General features: G+C 36.7%; 1 protein-coding gene across 2 annotated transcripts in view; it reads left to right on the forward strand.

Annotated features, from left to right (window-relative positions):
* LOC138704731 (hemicentin-1-like) overlaps nucleotides 1–4,066 on the forward strand; it is a 148,727-nt gene extending 144,661 nt beyond the window's left edge. For both annotated transcript variants that reach the window (XM_069832910.1, XM_069832903.1), the window contains 2 exons: nucleotides 1,076–1,179; nucleotides 3,349–4,066. In XM_069832910.1, coding sequence (XP_069689011.1) covers nucleotides 1,076–1,179; nucleotides 3,349–3,505 — 261 coding nt within the window. In that variant the 3' untranslated portion in view covers nucleotides 3,506–4,066. The remainder of the gene's footprint in view (nucleotides 1–1,075; nucleotides 1,180–3,348) is intronic.
* The last annotated feature ends 20,696 nt before the right edge of the window (nucleotides 4,067–24,762 follow it).

Genomic DNA, 24,762 nt, shown 5'->3' on the forward strand with positions numbered 1-24,762 from the left:
TTCCGAATTGCCGTCGACTCTAGTAATAATGAACTTATATCTGACCTCTGGACGAGTACAATTAAAGAATGCAACGATTATAATTTCAGTCTTTCTTTCTAAGATTGTTGTTAGTTTCAATCTGTAATAGGAATTGTATGAAGTTTAATTTTCACGCTACCATAGTAAATGTAGAAATAACACAGTCAAGATATTTATTAGAAGAAGCTTAAAAAAGTGAGTAATTTGAATCTTTCGCACTAACTTGCGACTTCGTCTTCCTTGTGTATACTCAAGACCACTATCTCTCAGCGACTTTCGTGACACATCTTTCCACTTATTAATATTAATTTGTCTGGATTTTTTTTTTAGATTTATTTACCCGGTCAATATATACCATAGAAATTGTCACTGTCTTGCAGTCGTCCATTTTACATAATAGATCAACCGAAACCTGATACACAGAATTCAAGTACCCAGTGTTCCTAAAGAGAACAAACTCTCGTGCAATAACTCCCGATACGATGTAAACAACTGGATACGCTAGAAGTGACTAGTGACATAGACCGTTGTTCAAAACAAGAAATTCATGATTGTAGCTCGTGTAGAAGCGCCTGTGATACAGATATTTATAAACAATTTTTGTGACAGCTTGTAAGACTTTACAAAGCATTATTCCATTAAAAATTCGATTTTGAAAAATTGTAACTTAGACCGTTACGACCGTTATTCAGTCCAACGCTTCAATATTATTAAAACACAAATTCATAAATTGAAGCGATTGTTATCAAATCCCCTATTACAATTCCTACATGAGCTACTGAAAATTACGAAATCAGTTACGTATAGGCTACAAATTAAACTAACCAAAACTCTGATCATATACATGGTAGAAAAGTTTTAAGCCGTTTGATTCATCTTATTAATATTTACAGTTAGGCATTTGTTTATCGCCTCTTCATCACAATAGGCATTCACAGACCTTATAACTTTCTTCTCCTTACTCTGAATAGCCTTAATGATGTCATATAATATGGCAATATAAGTATAACTAACTTTTTGACTACACAAAGCAAATTGTTTATTATAATTGCAGCTGATGGTAGCATTTCAGCGCTACATGCAGCTCAGCAAACCAGAGGAGGATATTAATGAGAACAGTGACTTCAGTGAAAGACTCCAAGAAGAGTACTTACACAGGTGAGTATCGTAAAAGTGTGTTATTTTATTGCAATGGTAGTGCACCTTCAGTCGAATGTGAAGCTTCACATTACATGACGTTTCTAAATATATTTTTAGACGGACATTACTAAAAGTAGATCTTTTAACGGTAGGCAAGCGTATTAAAAATGTTGTTATTTTATAATGCCAGGCGTTTGACAATAAAGTCATTTGACCTTTTGCACTCCAATATTTTTCAAAGATATTATCATGACCAGCCACTGAAGCACAGATTTTGAGGTGTTCCGAATCCATTTCTTGGTTTGAGTTGCACAATGGGCAGTTAGAGGACTGATATATTTCATTTCTATGCAGGTGTTTGACCAAACAATCATGGCCTGTTGCCAATCTAAATGCAGCTACAGACGATTTTCGTGGTAAATCGGGAATTAACTGTGGATTATGATGCAGAGAGCGTATTAAAAATGTACAGTTATAATATGGTAGTATGCGAAAATTACTTTTTTGCACAATCGTGTTTTTGTTGTATTTACAGCTATTGTCGTTAGGCCTTAAAAGTTACGGTACCTCAATTTTGTGTACCAACTTTTTAAATTCGTGTTCGTATTTTACTTTTGATATTGTTTATGTTTTGTATCTAAAGAATTTTGGAGAAAGGAGCAAATAGTCATAGTAACTGACGCACCTTAATAAATATCACTAACAGAAGGGACAAAATTCAGACTGGTCTACGAACTCTTCTTCTTCTTCTTCTTCTTCTTCTTCTTCTTCTTCTTCTTGATGTAGGCCTAAAGACCTGTTAGTTCCAGGGAGTCGCTCCATCTACTTTTAGGACGACCGGGACTCCTCTTGCCGACTGGTATGCTGTCTCTTACTATTCGAGTCATACGATCTTCAGGCATCCTTGATACGTGTGCTGCCCATTGTGATCTTCGTGTTTCTACCCATTCACCTATTTCTTGCACTTGGCATTGGTTCCTTATGTCCGCATTTTTTTTATTTTATCCAGTCTTGTTTTTCCCCACAATTTTCCTTAATGTTTTCATTTCTACAGTATTTATCAATTGTTTTGATCTAGTGGTTTCGGCTCTTGTTTCAGCACCATATGTTAAAATTGACCATACTACTGTTTTATATATACGGGTTTTCGTCTCTAATTGTAGATATTTATTATTCCAGACGGTATCTTCAGGGATCCTGAGATCCGTGATGCTTTCACTATCTGTTGATTAACTTCAGCTATTAAGGCTCATTCACAATGAAAATTAAACATAACGTAAGCGTTAACTTAATGCTACAGTAAAATCAAGAAGTCATACCCATCATTCACGATGGAAACATAAACATAACAGCAAACATACTTGGTAACCATGGAAAAATAACAACGACGCCATTTCCTCATATTCTGTCGTATACTTCAGCGCTCCATGATTGTGTTCTGTTTGCAAATCACGTAAGCATAAGCATGAAAGTTTGGAGTTTTCAAACTTTCATGTTAACGTCTTACGGTAATGTTTATGTCAATGCTTATGTGAATCATTGTGAATGATCCCATTTGGTAGCCTGGGCGCAAACACCAAGATATTAGAAGTGATTTACTTGTTCTACGACCTTATCATATAATTGCAATTTACATCTGATTGGTTCTTTAGAAACAGTTAATACTTTAGTTTTCTTTGTAGATATTTTCAAGTTGCATTTGTCGCATGTCTGAGCAAATTTATAGAGAAATCGTTGAAGCGAATCCTCTGAATCAGCTATTAACACTGTATCATCAGCATAACATAATTACGTTCTTATTTTCTATGTTAAAACCACGAAGTCCTTTCAATTCTAAAATTATACCATTCATTAAAATATTAAAAAGGAGTGGGCTGAGAGAGTCTCCTTGACGGATTCCCTTATTTGTTGGTAGTATTTTACTGAGTTTGCGAACTCAAATTTTTTAATTCCCCCTTGTGTCTGCCTATTAACCAAGCATTTATAGTTTGATTATTTTATTTCGGAGCAAATATGTCAATGGTAACAGCGCTACTTCTTTAGAATCAAATCCACATTCAAAATGAAAACTCTTTTCTCGATCTTCAGTTGATTTTGGTAATATTGTTGCAAAGATTATAGTAATTATTGATATTGTTATGTGGTATCGGTCACTCATCTAACCAAGTTTTGTGCGTTCTGTTTCAGACAACCCTCAGAACTTGTGAGGTCGGAGTGTCCTCCAGGGATATCGCAGCCAGCACGACCGTACTCGGACGATGACAATGCAAGAGTCAGCAACGTCGAGGACAACTTCACGTCTCTTGCTCACGAACGCATAGTCGAGATGAGAAACCTGCATTAGGGTCGTCTGATGCAGTTACGAAGTTTCCAGCAATATCCTCATTTCATTAGAGCCTCAATTTCTCCAACTTACCACCACCGCACCGGTTGTTAATAACGTTTTTTATAACTACAGTAGAACCTCTATTATCCGTGGTAATGAAGGGGATGGACTGAACGGTTTATCGAAAAAATCGGATAATCCGTATTGTGGAAGATTGTGTAATTTCCTCCATGATCTTGTATTTAACTCGCTAAGTAGTGGATCAGAAGTTCACTAACTTAAGTCTGGTTGTCAACGACAGGTTCTTAAGGGGCAAGGAAGCCTTTTGTAATGACTGTCTCAGGAAAGATAGGAATAAAAGAGGTCTCATGTTGTAGATTTACATACTTGTTTACATTTTATCTTTGTTTTTTTATTAAATCTCATATTCTGATGCGAGATGAGCCACAGTTTTTCTTTCTAAACAATTCAATTATTTTCATTTTTTTTTTCGATACTTAACACAACACGTTTTCTGTTAACACCCATGGAAGACATGTCATTTTATATACAATGTTATATTATAGAACGGCAATTCGAACAGTAGACAATGCTGTGTAACGATAAAGGCTTGTAATAACACTCTCTAGCAAGAACATATGTAGAACCTACTAATATGATGTACAAAACAGTACTTCATATAAGTTACTTATTTCTGAAGAAAAAAGGGCGAGAAATAGACAGTTGGATAATCCGCCAATCGGTTAATAGGGTGACGGATAATCGGGGTTCTACTGTACATTTTTATGTGATACTTGTGGAGTCCTTATACACATATATGGCCATAAATTGGACTATAAAAGGTTTGATATGATAGAATGTATCAACTAGCCCACAGCTAAAATTACAGACAATGAATTTTGTTCTTTGTAATTGTTGTATTTATATTCATCACGTATAAACATTTCCTACTTTTTAAGAGGTCGTATGTTCTACAACTCGGATCCATTGAATGCTATTAGCCTAGAGACCTCTGTAGTTTCGCGAAACTTGGGTTTGTAGAAATGTGTCTGTGCGCTGAACAGGAAACTTAGCGGGCGAGAAATAGCGGTGTAAAAATTAGGGATGTTCATTCGCGTGAATGAAACAATTAAATGGTCTTTGATATCTAGACATTTTACAGAACTATGGCTACTCCAAAAAAAGTCTATGACGGCGAAGCTTGGATTCTCATACCACGCGATTGTAGTGGAGTACAGGCTACCGAATTGTCATTCCTTGTTCGATTGTTTGAAAACACTGGAAGAGAGAAACTATTAAACTAGCACAGTATGTCGCAGCTGAATATTTTTAATGTTAGTGGAAGTTTCATTTTAGCCGACTGAACTAGCATGATCATATTCTGCATGGAACTTCTACAGTTCTAGAGGCAAAAGAACTGGACTGATCAATGAAGTTCGTATCAGGTCAAAATGACATAATACTTGAAGAAGAAATGAGTTGATTTAATGGCACATGTCTGTTTACAAACTGGTTCACTTAACGTTGCTATCATTGCTGTTTAACATGAAACTATAAAAATGCGTTTATATTATTTCTAACAAAGTTCTTCGGCATTCCTTTCAAATGTTTATTCACTTAATACTCATGAAAGAATGTATCACCAGTTATCGAGCAGAATCAGAGAAAAATTCATTTAAGAAACCTCAATACGTTCATCGCTGTGGAGTAACGGTTAGCATGCCTGACCGTGTAACGAGCGGGCCCCGGTTCAAATCCTGGTTGCTAGGACAAGTTACCTAATTGAGGTTTTTCCGGGGTTTTCCCTCAACCTATTAAGAGCAAATGCTGGGTAAATTTCGGCGCTGGACCCTGAATTCGCCGGCATTATCACCTTCATATCATTCAGACGCTAGATAACCACATCAGTTGATAAAGCATTGTAAAATAACCCACAAAAACCTCAATACGCATTGTTTATTATAATTAAATTGCTACCGTTTATGTAAGAAACACTACACCGAAATATCTCTGGAAAATAATTGATCATAATATTATGACGAACTTACATGCTACATTTTAAAGTTGATTGATTATGTTCTTGTTCATATAAGTTGTCATTTTACATGCTCTTTCAACTATTCCATTGTCTATAAAACATTCTAATATATTTTATACATTATTTAATACTATATAGTTACAGGTTGTCATTTTATTTTTAAATACTGTACTTAAAAGCTTATAAAATAATATTCCACCATTATATTACATTAGCAGCGGTAAGTTGACCACTCGGTGTATTAAAATATTCACATTTAAATGATTTCATTTTTCCAGTACTTATGCTATGCTATAAGAACTAGTGAAATACAATACTAATTTGTTGTGCTTTGCATTTTACCAACTTAATGTGATAGTAAAATATTACTTTTATCAGTCACCTCACTCTCTCGTTGAACTACGCAATCATTACGAACGAAATAATTAGAGTCATAATTTATTTCCAAAAGTTGTAAAACACAGATTTTGTTCACTTTTAGAGAGGTCAAACATTTAAAGTATTACGGGGAAATTTGAAATACGCTCTTTCACTGTTAAACCAGTTTATTACAATTTATTGACACTCGATATAATTTATGTAACGCCAATAAATACAGTGCATACATTTTATCTTTCCACGCTCGCGAAAGTGGAATGAAGTGGCGGTGCACATCATTGCTGCCCAACACTGAGTGCTGGGTTACGAGTTAAGAACACGCGAGATAAACCGCAGAACATACAGCTTTTCTTTTTCAAATTGTGTTTTTAAAATGCTTACCTTTTCGAAGACGATATAATTTGCAAAAATTGATTCTTCTGCAAGGATCCTCGGGATCTAAGGCGTGCACCTCTGTAATCTTACATGGATGAAATTTTAGTAATTTTGTAGCACTATGAGCTGATGTACGGCTGAACTTCATGAGAGATTTACGCGGCGATTGTTCTAATCGAGCACCTATATAATCAAACTTATCTTCTGTTAAAACATGACGTCTTCGTCTTCTTTTCTTGTCCATTATTGATCCCGTAGTTTTGAATTTATCACTTTTTTATGAACTGTAGTCCTTTCAGATGGTTCATCTCCAGGAAATCGTCCTTGAAAGTTTCTACGACACAGAACAGTGTTTTTTTTTTATTTACAGCAAATGAAAATTCTTTGTTCTGTGTTAAATCTCTGAATCATGACTGAAGCAAAAGAAAAATGAAACTCAACACTGCACATAATAACGCGTGTACAGCTCTGAAACTCAACTGAATACTGCACACAATAACTGATAATCGTCTAACCAGCGACTATGCGTGTCCTTGAATGGCAGCGTGCGAAGGTACTTATGCCGACTAAGATCCCGTATGCTAGCGTGGAAAGATAAAATGCATGCATTGTATATGACAATCAATAAGCCATTTGTTAAACAGATAAGGGTTACTACATTACTTATAATCGTATGTGTATATATTTATTAGTCTATATGTTATCCATTTGTTTAACAAGTCATATATTTCATTTAAGTAATGCAGTTTATCAAGGGTTTTACCTTATTTTATGATTTTACATCGACTATTTTTGTACTAAATTGGGAGACAGTGTCATTATATAACAGAAATAAGATCTAGTACGAACTAAAATCGTACTTAAATTATAAACCAGTTAAAGATAATACGTTGTTAATTTTATAAGTGAAACGTCTATGTTCGAAGAGAAATATTGTAACGTTTTGGCATGAAAAGTTTACTCTCATATCACTCATGGAAACAGAAGTGTAAGATGAACTTCAGGCGTCATGGTTTTCCTCGCGGTACGTATCTCTTCATTTTCTATTTAATGTGTCTGCAGGCCCCTGACATTTTCCAAATTGAAGAATTTAGGCCTACTACTCGCAGACTTGGTTTTCGCATGTCAAAGCGAGCTTTTTTTTATCGTTAACTCGCCCAGTGCAAAGACTCAGATCCTTGGCAAGCGACGATAGCGACGGCCTCACGCTTATAAATCACTCTTTTTAACACGTTCAGCTACATTGTACTGCTGATCATTCTTGTAACAGTCCTACTCTTTATCTGGTAGCTATTACATGACGTCCATTTTCGAGTATTTATTCCATTTTTTACTTTAATTCGAATATAGACGTCTTATGCAATCACTGGGATTTATTAAATATGTTTTTTCTTAATTCCGCAACATTATCATATATAACAAATTGTGACGAGGTCGTTATGGTTCCACAAGACTGCGTCTTTTGTGGAAACTTAAGAAAGAGATAATATTTTAGCATTTGGCAGCATATTGACATATCTATAAAAATTAGGTATTTAAAGTATTGTTTTACTGTTTGCATACCATGACCTATTGTGATCTTATCAATGAATTACAGTGACTATAAAATTTACTGATTGAGTAAATCAGCAATTTCTTCAAATTGAAGACAAATTGAAACAACGTTTTTCAAGCGTAATTTTGTGTCTTTATTTTGAATTTGTGACAACATTCCAGCAGAATATCATTGTCATCAAACAATCTGCAAACATATCTGTAATCTGTTTCTCATAACGAGGTAGTCTAAATCAACAATCTTGTAAATGAATAAATCTAAATTGTATTTTAATGACAATGTTCATGTTATGTTGAAAATGTAAAATACACATTTTATGACACTTTATGTAGGTTGATAACTTGAAGTATTGATTGATATGTATGTATAGCGCAGGAAATAATAATTTATTTTTTTTTTTGCAAAATATTAGCCACATTTCATGACATTATAGCAAACATTTTTCTCTGCAATACCTACCTAAAATTAGACTATAAACATCGAATTGAAGTCGCTATATTGGACAATTAAGTACTAGAAAGCGAGAACTGCTATTGCTTTCTGCAAATTGTTGCTCAGTATTATTAATAATTTTGTATTTGAATATGCAGTGCATGAAGTTTTATTTTTATTTTTGACCTTTGAAGAAATTTCAATGCAGTATGCCTGTAGTAATGAGAGTGAGAACTATAGACTTATTAAACTGTAAGACGCTTTAATTGAATTATTTGTTACAATTTACTTTTAATACGAATAAAATGAAGGTCATTATGTATTTATTCGTACTATCATTAAGTTATGTAATAAAATGTATACAAAATGAAGGATTAATCATTAACAGACTCAGGTCTAGTGTGACAGCTAACAGACGATTTTTATTTTTACAGAATTGTCACATTTGACTCTAAATGTGATACCATATATCTTATTTCGAAACAGGTGAGGTGCTGTCGGCTATTTTGACTTCTTTGGTCACTGTGTGCTGCATTATCACAACAGTGCTCATACTCAAAATAATTGTCAACGTGCATTTTTGTAATAATTAAAATCTCGAGAGATTATTGAAATTGATAAGCGAATGTTAAAGCTAATGGTGGCTAAAATCTGAAACGCATCTCATGTTACACAGCCAGCCCGATCGTATTACAGATATCCATTATGCAAAATACTATTACTTACCAAAAGAGCGCATAATGATTTTTCAACAGTAATCTCATTAGAGGTTTTGATTTATCTAGAGAAAATCAAAAGTCGTGTGAGATTTAATTGACTATTACACGATTAGAAGAAAGTATATAAAGATTAGAAGAAATAAAGTAGGCCTACTCTAATACAATAAAATATTGACTTATTAAATTCTATTTCACTAATGTTAGCTTCACCAAAACGTGTGAACGGAGCCGCCATTTTCAGTTGACTATCTATGCCAGCGGTCATCAGCACAGTGCACCCTCGGCTAGCGTCTGTTACTCGCGGATAAGAGACTGCACTATGGTGCATCCGTGGCTATGTTACATTCATAGCATTGTAGTAATTTTCTATCATACTGGTTGAGTGGAAGAGAAGGCCGAATGGCCTTAACTCTGCCAGTTAAAATAAACCATTATTATTATTATTATTATTGGCGGTATGCTCTCTCCCTCTTTCTGCTGCACGACGTAGCATAATATGATGCAATGCTTACCCGTTACCCATTTCAACGAGTGTTGACGATCACTGATCTACTGATTTACGATCGCAAAGCATGTTGTATAGTACCGGAAATATTTGCAGTTTGAAATGTTGGCAAACAAAGAAACAAATGGTAGGGAGGTGATAAAAACAGAAGAAAGTAGATAAAAATTAGAAGAAATAAAGTACTCTGATACAATCAAATAGATATTAAGGCATGCTCATAAAAACACCTCATTGAAAAAAAGAAATTCGAATGCAACAAATTAAATTCATGCGAATTTCATTCGTAGGCCTATTACAGAAAATCTTATTCTTAATCTATCTCCCAAGTTTTATGATTTTATCTAAAAAAATTTTGAAGAATTAAATTAATAAAATTATTAATTTTTGTTCCCACGGTTGAAAATCGCTTGCTATGTGTGGCGGTCGCAGCGTTCGCGAGACTTCGTAACGATGAGTAATCTCAAACGTTCGTCTCCCTGACCTTGATAGCGCAACATTCTGTACGACGGGAGAGCCTACCTGCTGAGTTCCTTTGTTCCGGTGAGTTGTTTTTATTAAAAACTGACATGATTTTTAAGTCAGCATTTTGAAATTTTCACAGTGGAATCAATATACCCTAAAGAATTAAACACATGTTTTTTCGTCTGTAAAAATTAATTTCATTTTGTGTTCTATATTTTTAAAATTATTTTACGGCGGGTAACTATTTAAAAATTATATATATATATATATATATATATATATATATATATATATATATATACACATTTCATTTTAAGGGAATTTATAAACAAGGCTCTCCTTTTTCGAATTAGATTGAAATCATTTTTCCATCTTCCTTTACATAGCAAGAAAACTTCAATGAATGAAATCGTATTCTTTGTTAAACCAATATTTTAAATACTGATCGCTGCCAAACTATGAAGGATATAAATATACTATAGTATTGCTTCAAATTCATATTTAGAACATACAAAATAACCTACTACAATATTTTTAACTTTTGAGACATCATGCTTCAAAAACATACTTTTTTGCATGGAATGGCCCAGGTACTTATGAAGACCGTTTTTGCAAAACTTGCTAACTGCAAAATTTGCAAAATTGAGATTTTGATGGATTCGTTAACATAAGGCAGGCCTCTACATGATGTTCAAGGCGTCTTAGTAAAATTAGGTTATTTCTCTTCATTGTAGTGTGTCAAAGTGTGATTGTTTTTTTCAAAACTTGCTTTCTGCTATAGGTGAGAGTTACAGCAAAACTTGCTTACTATAGTGTTTTGTCTCTCCTGTAAAATTTAGTTTTTTCAGTTTTGCAAAAACGGTCCTCGTATAGACTAAAATATGTATGTTGGTTTTCTAGAACTTTAAAATTGAAATTTGTTAAAATGCATGGTGCTTGTTATGGATGTTAAAACAAAAATAAGAAACCCCTACAATTTGGCCAATTTTACAATTAAAAATCCCTACGATAGTGCTTTTACCCTACACCTGGCAATACTGACTGTCCCTGAACCTGGCTAGTCACTATTTTGCAGCAATTCCGCGATGTCGATGTAGCCGTGATAGCGCGCCTCGTCTTCTGGAGTTTGCTGCTTGCAGTTTCTGCCGCTGCGGACTGCACCGGCTTCAAGCAGCACGTGCACCACGTCTATCCACCCGTTGCGCGCTGCATCGTGCAGTGGCGTACGCTGGCAGTCCTCGCTACGCGCGCCCACGTCTGCGCCGTACTTGATCAGTATTCTCGCCACGTCGGAATGGCCAGTGCGCGCGGCGTGGTGCAACGCCTGAAGGCTCACATCGTTTTTGTCGTTGACGTGCGCTCCGTCGTTCAACAGCAGCTGGACCGTTTCCACGAACCCTCCACGTGCCGCGGAGCTCAACGGCAGTGTGTGTACCTTGTTGTGAACGTGCACCAGACTGTGGTCGCGGTCCACGAACAGCTTGACGGCGGAGTGGCAGCCCGTGGAGGCGGCCCAGTGCATGGCCGTGTTCCCCAGCTCATCGTCCTCCTGCTGACTGATGCTGACGTCCTTCCCTGTCAGCTGGCCGACGCAGTCGATGCGGCACTCCTTGACGGCTTGTATCAGCTGGTCGTGGAGTAAGGGACTATCGCACAGCGCCAGAGTCTCGCACGAGCAATTTCTTTCATTCAATTCTTGCAAGTTATCACTTATATGCTCGATGGTTTGCAGGGCCACCTATAAAGTGGACGTTCAAGATCATAATCAACGAAAAACATCGCAGTTAAAAACACTCAACATTACAACGTCGTTATTTAAACCAGCCATGGCGAAGAAGAGTCCGTGCGCCGAGTCACTGTGTAACCTGCAACGTACATAGCACCTGTGGAGGGAGGCGGACACCCGAAGGGGAAATGAAACAACTGTCTGACTCAGTAACGGATTTTCATTTTCCTTACGTCCAGCATTTAAATATAATTTTATATAGTACAAGGCTACAAACTAATGTTTCGTAAGTACAACGAAAAGAGAAATGTACAAGAAAACATAGGCCACATTATCATGACCTGAAATTAACTGTCTTCAGAATGTCTCTGCGACAGAGTTTCAAAATCAGGAATTATGTCATTTACTGCCAGACGTAGTTGATCACGAAGGTGTTTGTCTGTCAGTCGTGATCTACATTTGGTTTTAACTATTTTCATTATTGAAAATAATTTTTCACAAACGTAAGTTGTCGCGAACATGGCTTCAACAGAGCAAGCGAAAGAACGGAGTTTAACTCCAGTAAGTGAGAGGGTGGGGGTTGTGGGAGGTAGAAATGCACAGTTATCACTGCGAGCCACAATGTGCTCGTGAGTCTCATTTTCGCCGCGGCTGATTTAAACCAATATTATATGGATACTTAAGATTGTGATTGCTAATGACTAAAGTCCTGCGTCTGGTTATTTCGAGTACAAGTTAAGTATCCCTACATGCATTATAGGCCTACTAGCTTCGCTCCGTTTCGTGTGTTTACATCCGCTTATTCGTAGAATAAACAAGCACATTAACCACTTACTAGGTTCACACACTGTAAAGACAGTTTAGCGAATGATTCCAATGTTAGAAGAATCTAAATTGCTACTGTTACTGGAAAAGGAAAGAGAGAGGCTTGTATCAGCTGGTCGTGGAATAAGGGACTATCGCACAGCGCCAGAGTCTCGCACGAGCAATTTCTTTCATTCAATTCTTGCAAGTTATTACTTATATGCTCGATGGTTTGTAGGGCCACCTATAAGCAGAGATCATAATCAACGAAAAACATCGCAGTTAAAAACACTCAACATTACAACTTCGTTATTTAACCAATATTATGATTGTGTTTGATAATGACTAAAGTCCTGCATTTGGTTATTTCGAGCACAAGTTAGGTATACATGCATTATAGGCCTAATATCTTCGCTCCATTTCGTGTGTTTATATCTGCTTATTCGTAGTATATACACTGAACAATGAGAATACTACTCACGTACAAAATATACTGTCACGTGGATTTAATAACAAACTAAATATTTATCTAAAGTCTCCTTATGGGCAACATAAAATTATTCTCACAATAAGTAAAATACATCTAAATTCTAGATAGGCCTACTTTTTTATACGGTACTGTACTTTTCATCCAAGAAATAACAACAATTGTTAATTAATTATTTTTATGCTCGACCATGCCGAAATGTAGTAATGGGTATACATCTGGTAGCAGACCTTTAATGCATGTCATTAAAGTACACCTACTCATTGAAGGTCAGGTCTTTCAGCCAATGACGACTCAGGTTACAACTGTTCAGCCAATGACAGGTCAGCTTTCTACCGTTATAAAACCGCAAGTATCGATTATTCTCGGATATGCAATCGAAAGAGAATTAGCGAAAAGTCACGGAGGCTGGAAATCCAATACTGTCGCAGAAGGTTATGTTCTGTTACTATAATAATTAGCGTTAATTGTAAATAATATTCAAATAAATTCAATTTGTCATCTCGTTTTTCAATGTCTAATTTAATTTCAATGTTATCTCTGTAGGTTCTTATGGCCTAGCAAGGTCAATGTGAACATTTGTTCCTCGGAAAAAATCAATACTTTCGCGTCTGCCAACATCTCACAACATAAGGGACATTGGTCAAGGTCAGATACAAAGAAAATTAATAATATCAAGTTACAAATATGGTCGAGCATAAAAAGTCGTTTGAAACTCGCCTATAATGGTAATTAAGAAGCTCGTATGAAAATTATGAAACTCGCTTGCGCTCGTTTCATAAATATCCATACTCGCTTCTTAATTACCTTCATTATAGGCTCGTTGCATAATGTACTATTCTCCTATTTACAGAGTTTTGAATAGCTAAATAGAACTTTTTAAAATAGATATATATATATATATATATATATATATATATATATATATTTTATCAAAGTGAAAATGAGTTTAAAAGTAAATAATACTCACAATTGAAAATTAGTTAATATTTAAGTATGTGAAATATATTTCGGCCCTGATGTTTCAACTTTTGTACATTTAGAAATGTTTGTAGGTTTTTTTGTCTCCATGTATTACTGTCTCTAATGCCAGATTGTAGAAATTAATTATGAATAAACCTACTTGTTTTACACGTGAACGTTGTAATTGGACACCGCTTATGTATGTACACGTCTATAAATAATTAGGCATATATAAATAAATACAAAAATGGTGAAAATTACAATAATGAAATATCACAGTTGCCAATTCTTTAATACCTCTTTGGTACATCCTAATACAATTTAATTTAACACTCTGTACTGACAATTATTTTGTCTAATTAATAATGTATATATATTGAACGTTACTATGTGCTCAATTTAATGCAGCTTTTTCTTAGTCCTCTACATTTGCATGTGCTCAGACAACATGCAGAGGTAAAAAGGCACCAAGTTTAGAGTAACGTAGCTTCAAAATGTGCTTCAGCGGATATGCATTGCCTATCTCAAATTGCTTAAATGTCCTCCTCTACAACCTCATGAATTTTGTCCCAATACTTTTGTGACACACTGTATATTATGATTTAGCTTTATGGCTGGTTAAATTTGGACATGTGCACTTTCAGCCCATGTTGCATTATTTGATGATAACATTGAATAATAATAATAATAATAATAATAATAATAATAATAATAATAATAATAATAATAATAATGACGATAAGGATGATGATTATGCTAAATAAATTAGATTTTATTTGTGGTAAAAGGGAAGTTTAAATTCATACGAATCACTTTGTCTCTGAATATCGATAATTCTTGATTGGTTCTTCCACAAATTTTTGTGACCTTGTGGAAGTCTTAAAAATCTTTGTATCGATATTGGAGCCACCTACTTCTCATTTTCCACTTAATAGTTCTGCATTTAGGCCTATGTTCAAGAAATAGGAAAATTATATGCGAGAAATGATCGATATTTTTACATCAAGTAATTTTCAACACTCCCATAACTTAATATTCTTCCCGAAAGAATTCGTCTCTTTTGGATCTAACGACGAACATCAGTCGAGAATGATAGTCAATCTATTCTGGTCTGGAGGATGGCCTCAACTCGTCTCGTCTAGTTTAGTTTACTGTGTTCTATCTAGATCTCATCTTGTCACATCTCAACTTCATCTCATCTCATGAAATTTGATCTCTTCCTACCTAACCTAACCTAATCTAATCTTTCTGTATCTGTTTACAGTTGAAGCAATTGGTGGGACAGGAAGCCCATTTTGTATATCGAATGACAGCCTACGCTATATGCTGGAAAGACTGAAAGCTCCCTCATGGGGCGATGATAATAAAGTAATGGTGGAGCAATAATGGAATGATGGCAGGAGAAACGACAGTCTCTCGAGGAGACCTGTTTCAGACACTGTTATTGTCCACTGAAAATAATAGGTTTGTTCCAGCAAGAAATTCAGAACGAGTTCCGAATTAATACCGAACGTCTTTCGACGCATGCGCCAGTTGTGTACGTTCTCAGAACTATTTCGGAATTTTACGTTGTTGGAACTTTTTTTAAGACGCTGTATCAACATCTCAGATCATTTAGAGTCTGAATGAAATGAAGGTGATAATGTCGGTGGAATGAGTCCGGTGTCCAGCACCGATAGTTAACCAGCATTTGCTCACATTGGGTTGAGGGAAAACCCCGGAAAAACCTCAACCAGATAACTTGCCCCGATCGGGATTCGAAACCGGGCCACTTGGATTCGCGGCGAGATGGGCTAACCGTTACTCCACAGGTGTGGACTGTTGGAACGTTTCTTGAACTGTCCTTTCACAGCCTTCGGAGTTTCTTCTCATATTAAAATTATATTCATCTTCCGAACTTAATTCTTCGTAAAATATACCGCTATCGACTTACAAATCGCTCATGATGGTCTTTTTTTTATTTTAACTTGCCTAGTCTGGAAGCATTTTAACCGTAATTTCAGATTAACCCCATCTGTGCATGCGTAAGCAGTTCGCAGTTCCCAGTTCCTCTTCTTAATCGAAAATAAATTTCACTCGTTCCGAACGTGTTCTAGAGCACGTTGGAACGGGGAACTGGGAGTTCATTATCGGTTCGGAATCAGTTCTAGTCTTGTTGGAACTAGAGTCCAGCATAACCGGTTACGAAAGATAGAAGAGACAGATTGCTACTGAACGCCTGGCGCTATAGACAGTATGCGAAGCTCTTGCGTCTCGCGGAATAGTCCAATGTTCGATTTAACGAATGTCCGAGTCTCACTCGGGTGGACGGCTCTGGATCATGAAAGACAGATAATATTGAGCCATCCAGGAGTTCCAAGAATCGCTGCAAGGACGCGATTATCATCGTGTACCTTTCAAATGACATTTCTTCCTTTCTTCTCATTAACTGAAGCACGAATAATGAAACTACAATCATTAGAATAATTGAGAGTGCTTTTATTTTTGTTAATAACTTGTTATCTCCTAAAAACGATTTTTTAGAGAAACAATAGGCCCTAATACATCCACTTAGAATAATTAAAAGACATAGGCTGTATTAACAACTACTCTTTCAGAGGTAGCCTATGTATTTTGAGTTTAAAGTATGAACGTTACAATAGTAAGTATGTACATATTTGCTCTTCTCTTTTGTAAGTAATTGTAATTTATTTTATTCTTGTATTAGTTTACACGTCAGATTTCATCTATGCATTACGCTTATTTCCTTTGTTGTTACCGGTGTCCATCAGTTGATTTATATATTAGTTATGAAGATAAATGTATCAAAGTATCCAATCAATTATAACCCTATTTCAAGCTAACTTACTTGTGGTTTTTAAGGAACCCGCGGGTTCATTGCTGCTCTCATATAAGCCCACCATCGGTCTGTATCCTGTGCAAGATTAATCCAGTCTCTATCATCATATCCCACTTCCCTCAAATCCATTTTAATATTATCCTCCCATATACATCTCGGCCTCCTCAAAGGTCTTTGTCCCTCCGGCCTCCCAACTAACACTCTATATGCATTTCTAGATTCGCACATACGTGCTACATGCCCTGCCCATCTCAAACGTTTGGATTTAATGTTCCTAATTATGCCAGGTGAAGAATACGTGCATCTGCGTTGTGTAACTATCTCCATTCTTCTGTAACTTCATCCCTCTTAGCCCCAAATATTTTCCTAAGAATTTCAAGCTAGCTCTTTTTTTAATTAGGAAAAGTAAATTTCCTTCAATTATTCCATTTGTGTAAATAAAAAATGTCATCAGAGTTTCTGTATGATGAAAGGCGCTTGGTATTCTGTCCTCTATATCTGTGGTTCTGTCTAGCAAGGCGCAACCGCTTCAAGGCCGGATATTCGAACGAATGTCCAACCTCGCCGGTTGATCTGCAACCGGTCGAATATAAACCGGTTGTAAGCGCTGTTCTGCAGCACTCTGGTTGGAACGCACATTGAGCTAAAGCGCATGGGCATGCAGTTCAGAATCGATTTGAACAGTGCTGGAACAAACTTAATAAGAATTATATTTACATTACTATATTTGAAACCCGGATCACAGCGCTAACCCAATCTACCTTGAGATGATGCTCGCATTGTTGTAGCTTGTCAGTCTCTCTGCATGACTTCTCCTGTTCTTTCAGTTCGCCAATCTTTCTGTCTTTGTGGCCCAGGTCCAGCAGCAGCGCATGATTCTCCTCTTTCACGATATCCAACATCTCTTGCAGCTCCTCCAACTTCTCCTGGCATGAGTCGTACGAACGTGTATCCTGGTTACAGTAGTGCTCCAGCATACCCAGCTGCACTGAAGCGTTGTGCAGTTCCCTGCGCACCATCTCCCTCTCCAGTCTCTCCTCGCTCAGGTCTTTGGCCAGCGTATCGCGTTGCTGCTCCAGGGACGTCACGAGGGTTTGAAACGAGTGCACCAGGGATCTGAGTTCTTTGGACCCCTCCTCGGAGTGTCTGACTGTCTGCTCCTTGTTAAACAGCTCCTCGATGGCGCGCTGTTGCTGGCGAATACTGCGCACGGTTTCCGTCAACGAGTGGGTCATGAAATCGTAGTAGGTGAACTTATCGCAGCGATTCTCGTTCAGCTGCGACAGAATTGATAGCAAACTTACCACTCTGGCGTTCCAACCAGCGATGTCCATCCTGCACAAAAATGAAACTGCACTGCTGGAGCATAGTCATGGTTTAAATATATGTTTTGAGAGTGAATTTCATCCCAGGAAATATTCTCCATGAAGATAATGACTATTAATAATTCTAACATATATTTATATTTATAATACAGGGTGTTTAAGAAAACGGTAACCGAAAGTGAGTGTATGTTTCTTAACAATATAAGGTAACTTACGGTCTGAGTTTTTATTTATGTTTCAGAGTTGAGGTGAGTGAGTGAGTGAGTGAGTGAGTGAGTGAGTGAGTGAGTGACAGCCAACATGTCACACAGTACGCCGTCCTAGAACGCGCATGGTGCGTGGAACATTTTTTCCAGAGTTACGGAACAGGACGGAATGATGGAATTCGTCGCAACCGCTTTCCAGAACCATTTCCAGCACAACCAAAGAAGATTATCCTGGCTTGGGTAGAAATGTTCCGACAAACAGGGTCAGTGACGAATCATGAGGGACATTCAGGAAGACCCCGCACCACCAGGAACAATGAGAATGTCGGTCGTGTGATGGAGAAAGTTCTGCAGTCATCGAAGAAGAGTTTTCGACCCTATCAAAGGAATTGCAATTCCAACCCACAGGTATGTGGTGCATGGTTAAGGAACTTGTGCCCGTTCATACCGGATCCTGGTGTCGCATGAGTTAAGGCCCCCAGATTATCGCACCCGCTTGTATGTATGTATGTATGTATGTATGTATGTATGTATGTATGTATGTATGTATGTATGTATGTATGTATGTATGCATGCATGTATGTATGTATGTAAATGTCATGTTTTATTTAACGACGCTCGCAACTGCAGAGATTATATCAGCGTCGCCGGATGTGCCGGAATTTTGTCCCGCAGGAGTTCTTTTACATGCCAGTAAATCTACTGACATGAGCCTGTCGCATTTAAGCACACTTATATGCCATCTACCTGGCCCGGGATCGAACCCGCAACCTTAGGCATAGAAGGCCAGCCCTATACCAACTCGCCAACCAGGTCGACTGTATGTATGTATGTATGTTATAGAAATAGGATTAAATTATTCATAGGGTTCGCTATTATTCACGGTAGGTTTCGGAATGAATCCCCCGCGGATATGGTGGAATTGCTGTACCTAGTATATAACAACGACATATGTTATGATTAAAATATTTTCCAAGCATTTACTATCGAGGTATAAACTGAATTGTTAGTATAGTATTTTGTCTTGGAAAAGTCCTGTGAAAATAATACACAAAGTGGGATATTTCTGAGTGTTTCTTTACCTGTAAGTTGGTCGATGTCCATGTACGTAGTCAAAGAGAAATCTACGTAATGATCTTATATAAAAAGTTGGAACGTAAAACTTGGAAAATAAACGTTTGCTCGCTAATCGTAATAACAAGAAGCCAGTTATATGCTATAAAGTATTACAATCAACCTTTATACAATATGCAATTTATGTATACAGTTATAATGTAGGCCTACTGTACATATCTTTGAGGCAAGTATGTTGTTTTTTGCAAGTCGCGAGTTATTTATTCGCGAGGGATCTTTCATAAAATACTTTATATCAGTCTATCTACAACATTTTGAATTTTGAATTATTATTTGTAATATAAACTAATACCGGTATACTTTTTTCAACTTAATACCTTACATAAAGAACTGTAAATTTAAGAAAATGTTTAACAAACACGAAATAAAAATAAGTACACTTAAGATTGCCATAATACACTATATATATATATATATAATTTAAGTCATTTGAGAATTAATAGGCTACAATCAATGACCAACCATATCATAGTTAGCGCCATAGCTCAGTATTAAGCCCATGTATTAATGTCACAATACCATCGCGCTTTAATTTTTAGGACTGATTGACTCTCATAGGAGCTACGACATGATAATGAAGGAAAGATTTCATGTAATTCATTGATGATAGAGAAGAACGAGGGAAATAACTCCGATATTTAACGAAAAACTAAATATTTCCTACAGTCGCTTTATACGGTACAAAGCTCAGGGTATCTGCTGAGGACTGAAACTCATTCTGCTCAATGACAACCTCATCTAAGAGAAAAATCGCTATTGCGTTGACTTATTTTAGTGTTTACTTAACACATTTTTCAACTTTCCGCATTTCATCATTGTGCAAAATTTAGAGAAAAAGTAGGCTATGTTTTTTTTATTTCTATGGAAATTCACGCTTTGAACATTCCTAATAGAGAAAAAATGATTTCGGACATCTCGTTTGCCTGTTTTTTTATTTGCTAGTAGAGTCAGAAAGTATCCGAACTTCGGATGGCAACGCCATGCTCTATAGGCAACTTCTCTGCCTTGAATGTGTGGTACGTGGCCTACTGTACAGGCGTATAAACTCAGTGCTCCGACCAATAAAAGGAGAAAGTAATGCTTGAAGTGTTCTTCGATATCCAGGGAATCGTATATTTCGACTTTATTCCTGAGGGTCTAACTGTTAGTAAGGAGACGTATGTTGCAATTCTTCGACGTCTTCGTGATGCAGTTCGACGAAAAAGACCCAATTTGTGGCAAGGACAATCATGACAATACCCCAGCACATCGATCGTTCTTGCTAAGCGAATTCTTCGCACAACACAAAATACCCGTCCTTCCACAGTCAGCGTGTTCTCTAGATCTTACGCCAGCAGATCCCCACCTATTTCCACAGGTCAAATCCCTACTCAAGGGATGGCGGTTTGCGTCAGCCGAAGAGGTGAAAATTCATGCGACGTGCGCTCTGCGGGAAGTGACCAAAGATGATCTGCAGGAATGTTTCGTGTAATTTTATAGACGCTGGCAGAAGTGTGTCACTTCCCAGGGAACATACTTCGAAGGTGGTGTTGTGTAAATGGTTAAATGCCATCTGCGACAAAGGTATGTACATATGTTCGGTTACTTTTTGACTCTACTAGTATATAGCGATCTATTCGAAACTATTGGACGAATTTCATCTCTATCCAGTCTTACCCAATTGATTGGAGAATGACGAATATAAAACATATATAATGCAGTGAACATTTTGTGAGCCTTTGTTTGAAATAAACATTATAAGTCTATATTCGCAATTTAATTCAAGTTGGAGGATATTGGAACATAAGCCCTCACTCGATAAAAAAGTTGATGTCGATTTTCGTTTCTTCTTTAAATAGATTTCTGTAATCTAACTGAAGTAGTACTATACAAGATTTTAAGAAAAAAAATGATTTTCTTTCTAAGAAAGAACAATTCATCTATAAAAAACGGGATAATCTGTATCGGAGACACAGCCGAAATTTATATGCGTGAATAGCTTACGTCTCTCGGGATGGAATGTTCAATGTAAGGTATCCGTTGCTTACAAACCCGTTCCCTTTTGCGTTGCACATGCCTCGACATTATGAATTTTCTCTTTTCACTCAAATTCACTGCAAATTTTTCGAAGCTATCTTGACGACTGCTAATTGTTGCACAATTGATATTGTAGCCTGGTTCGTTACGAAATTTTCTGACACCACTGCGAACGTTCTACCGCTTCGCCTTCTCGAGTTACACTGCCCTGGGTTGCTGCACGACCCACCAAATCTTGCCCAAGAGGGCTTTATTATACCTCTCTTGTTCGTGTCGCAACTTTCCCCTCCCGTGTATCGATGGATGACGTTATCCGCTCCAACTCAAGACCACGTTGGATACATTGATCCTTCGTCTGTCGATCGCAGTGTGCTTCATTGGAATACGTCGTGTAGTTTAGAAATTATAGGAGCGACAAAACTGACCTGAAAATGCGTCGTTAGAGTTTCTGAGATGGAGCCCTGATAGGTACGGGACCGAACTTAGAAACTTATTCATACCAAGAAGGAAACTCAAACACTTTGTCACCATGCCTCCCCTTACAAAAGTGGTGCATATTCAAGCCTGTACGAGCAAGCGCGCGCGATGAGCAGATTTCTCTGCGAGTTACTTCTCTTTCCCTACTAGAACGCATCGAAAGAGGGGTAGCGGTGCAAAAGTTGTCCATACATAAGTCAAGTAGAACATGAAATTTGCCTCCAGACTTGTAGCTAGAAAGATATCAACGTACACCTACAATGACAACGTTCTTAGCTTTACAATAATTCCCTAAACGTCAGCCGTGTTGCTCTGTGGCAGCGCGTCTGCCTCTAGACTAGCCGGCCAGGGTTCAATTCCCCGCGGGGTCAGAAATTTTCATGTAAACTTTCTACCTCGGGACTAGGAGAGAGAGAGAAGGTAGACTATATGTCACTGTTAATAGTGATTCGTCCGTCCGTCGGATGGGGACATTAAACTGGCGGCCCCCTTGGTGCTATTCGACAGAAGTAGTCTACGTGCCGGCACAGGAAAAACGAAAAACACTTCGTTTAAAAATAAGATTTAAAAAGCAGACTACATAATATATCAGTTGATAAAGAGCAACAATAGGTTTAAATAGTATATATATATATATATATATATATATATATATATATAAACAAAACTTCAATTGTAAAATCTAGTTGGTATTGATTTGTAGCGTAAGTTCTCGTTAATATTCTAATTAGCGTATATGGAAAAATGTTTAATGTTAAAACGATAAATGTTTGTGACTTGAGCAAATTGGCGATAAAATTTATGACGCAATCATTTTTACAGCATGTGTTATAATTCGAAGCCTTTCTTTTCTCGGTTTTGAAACAGTGCAGCGTTCTAGGTAAACAGCTTGATAAGAATATATTACGCATGCTGGCTACAAACACATTTTCTTGAACAAAGCTCGGAGCTAGAAAGGTCTGGATGATGTCTGACCCAGCTGTTTGGGGGAGTGATGTCTTGATATTAACTGACTCCTTTACGTTTTTGTGGAAGTTGACACCATTTAATAAATTCTTCGAAGCGCAAACATTTTCCTGAGTTTTCTTGAGTTAATTATACTCGTACCTCTGTTGTTCTTAACGGTGTTTGGACAGAGCAAAGTATTATCCAAAGGTAACTTTCTGAGATTAGTTTTCAGATCACTGTCTAAATCTCTTGTGTTAGCAATATAGGTATGTACTCATTTTTTAAATTATTATATACTAGTAGAGTCAAAAAGTAACCGAACATATGTAGATACCTTTGTTGCAGATGACATGTAACCATTTACACAACACCACCTTCAAAGTACGCCCCCTGGGTAGTGACACACTTCTGCCAGCGTCGCATGAATTTTCACCTCTTCGACTGACGCAAATCGTTATCCCTTGAGTAGAGATTTGATCTGTGGAAATTGGTAGAAATCTGCTGGAGTAAGATCTGGAGAACATGGTGACTATGGAAGGACATGTAGGCCTATTTTGTGGTGTGCGAAGAATTCGCTTACCAAGAGCGATCGATGTGCTGGTATATTTTCATAATTGTCCTTACCACAAATTGGGTCTTTTTTGTCGAACTGCATCACGAAGACGTCGAAGAATTGTAACATACGTCTCCTTATTGACAGTTCGATCCTCAGGAATAAATTCGAAATATGCGATACATTGAATATCGAAGATCATTTCAAACATTACTTTCCCCTTTGATCGGTCGGAGCACTGAGTCTATACGCCTGTACAGTAGGTCACATACAACACGAAGAAGACAGAGAAGTTGCCTATAGAGCATGGCGTTGCGACCTGAAGTTCGGTTACTTTCTGACTCTACTAGTACGATTTATTTTCAGTCAGAAAACTTATCATGAAACATTGATTACATTTACAACTTAATACACTTTACAATGTATCAAATGCATTGTAATCAGTATAGGTACTCAATATGCTCATTTACAAGTAAACACACTTTAAAATGTATCACATATATTGTATCAGTATAATGAATATACTGATTACAGTACATGTGATACATTGTGAAGTGTATTAACTTGTAAATGTAATCAATATTAACTTACATAATAATATTTTTTGACTGGAAATTAATTTCATATAATAATTTCAAAGAAGAACTTTTCGGAAATGCAAAACATGAATTGTAAATGAACTGTTAATTTCTTGAAGGACGGCCGCTCAAGTAGTTCGAAATAGACAAAAGCCGTTGTAGTTATTATCACAGTAAATCCTTGAAACTGATGTATACCTTTAGGTAAGAGAAGTAGTTCTTTTAGTGTTGTCTTAATAATTTTATCTGGGTCTTGTAAGAAACCAATTTGAATTTTTAAGAAGAATTGAGAAAAATGGCACATTAATATTTGAGAAACTGAAGAGTTGAGGATTTTAAATTTCTGATCTGGATGTAACCAAGCCGAAGAAGAAAGTAGGTACAATTTATCTCTTAATTTTTTTATTTTTTCGAGAGTTAAATATCATAACATTGGCAAAGTTGAGACCCCAAGTACTTAATAAATTCTTGTTATGAAATACATTTAATTTCGAGGTCTTTTAGAATTTCGAGATTATTCTCGAATAATCTACCATGTTCAATAGTGATGGCTACGGATTTTCCTAGGTCAATATCTAGCCCGATTTCTTCAAATCTTTGAAGAGCCATTTTGCCAATTTCTTTTCAAAATAAAAAAGTAAAATGGCGGGAAATGTTAGAAAATAATATTTCAAATAAGTTAATTTAAGAAGAAGGCAAACTTTAGGATCACATAGATCAAATTTACAGGAACCTAAGTAGAATAGATCCTGAGA

The sequence above is a fragment of the Periplaneta americana genome, chromosome 1, assembly GCF_040183065.1.
Source record: "Periplaneta americana isolate PAMFEO1 chromosome 1, P.americana_PAMFEO1_priV1, whole genome shotgun sequence".
Lineage (NCBI taxonomy): Eukaryota > Metazoa > Arthropoda > Insecta > Blattodea > Blattidae > Periplaneta > Periplaneta americana.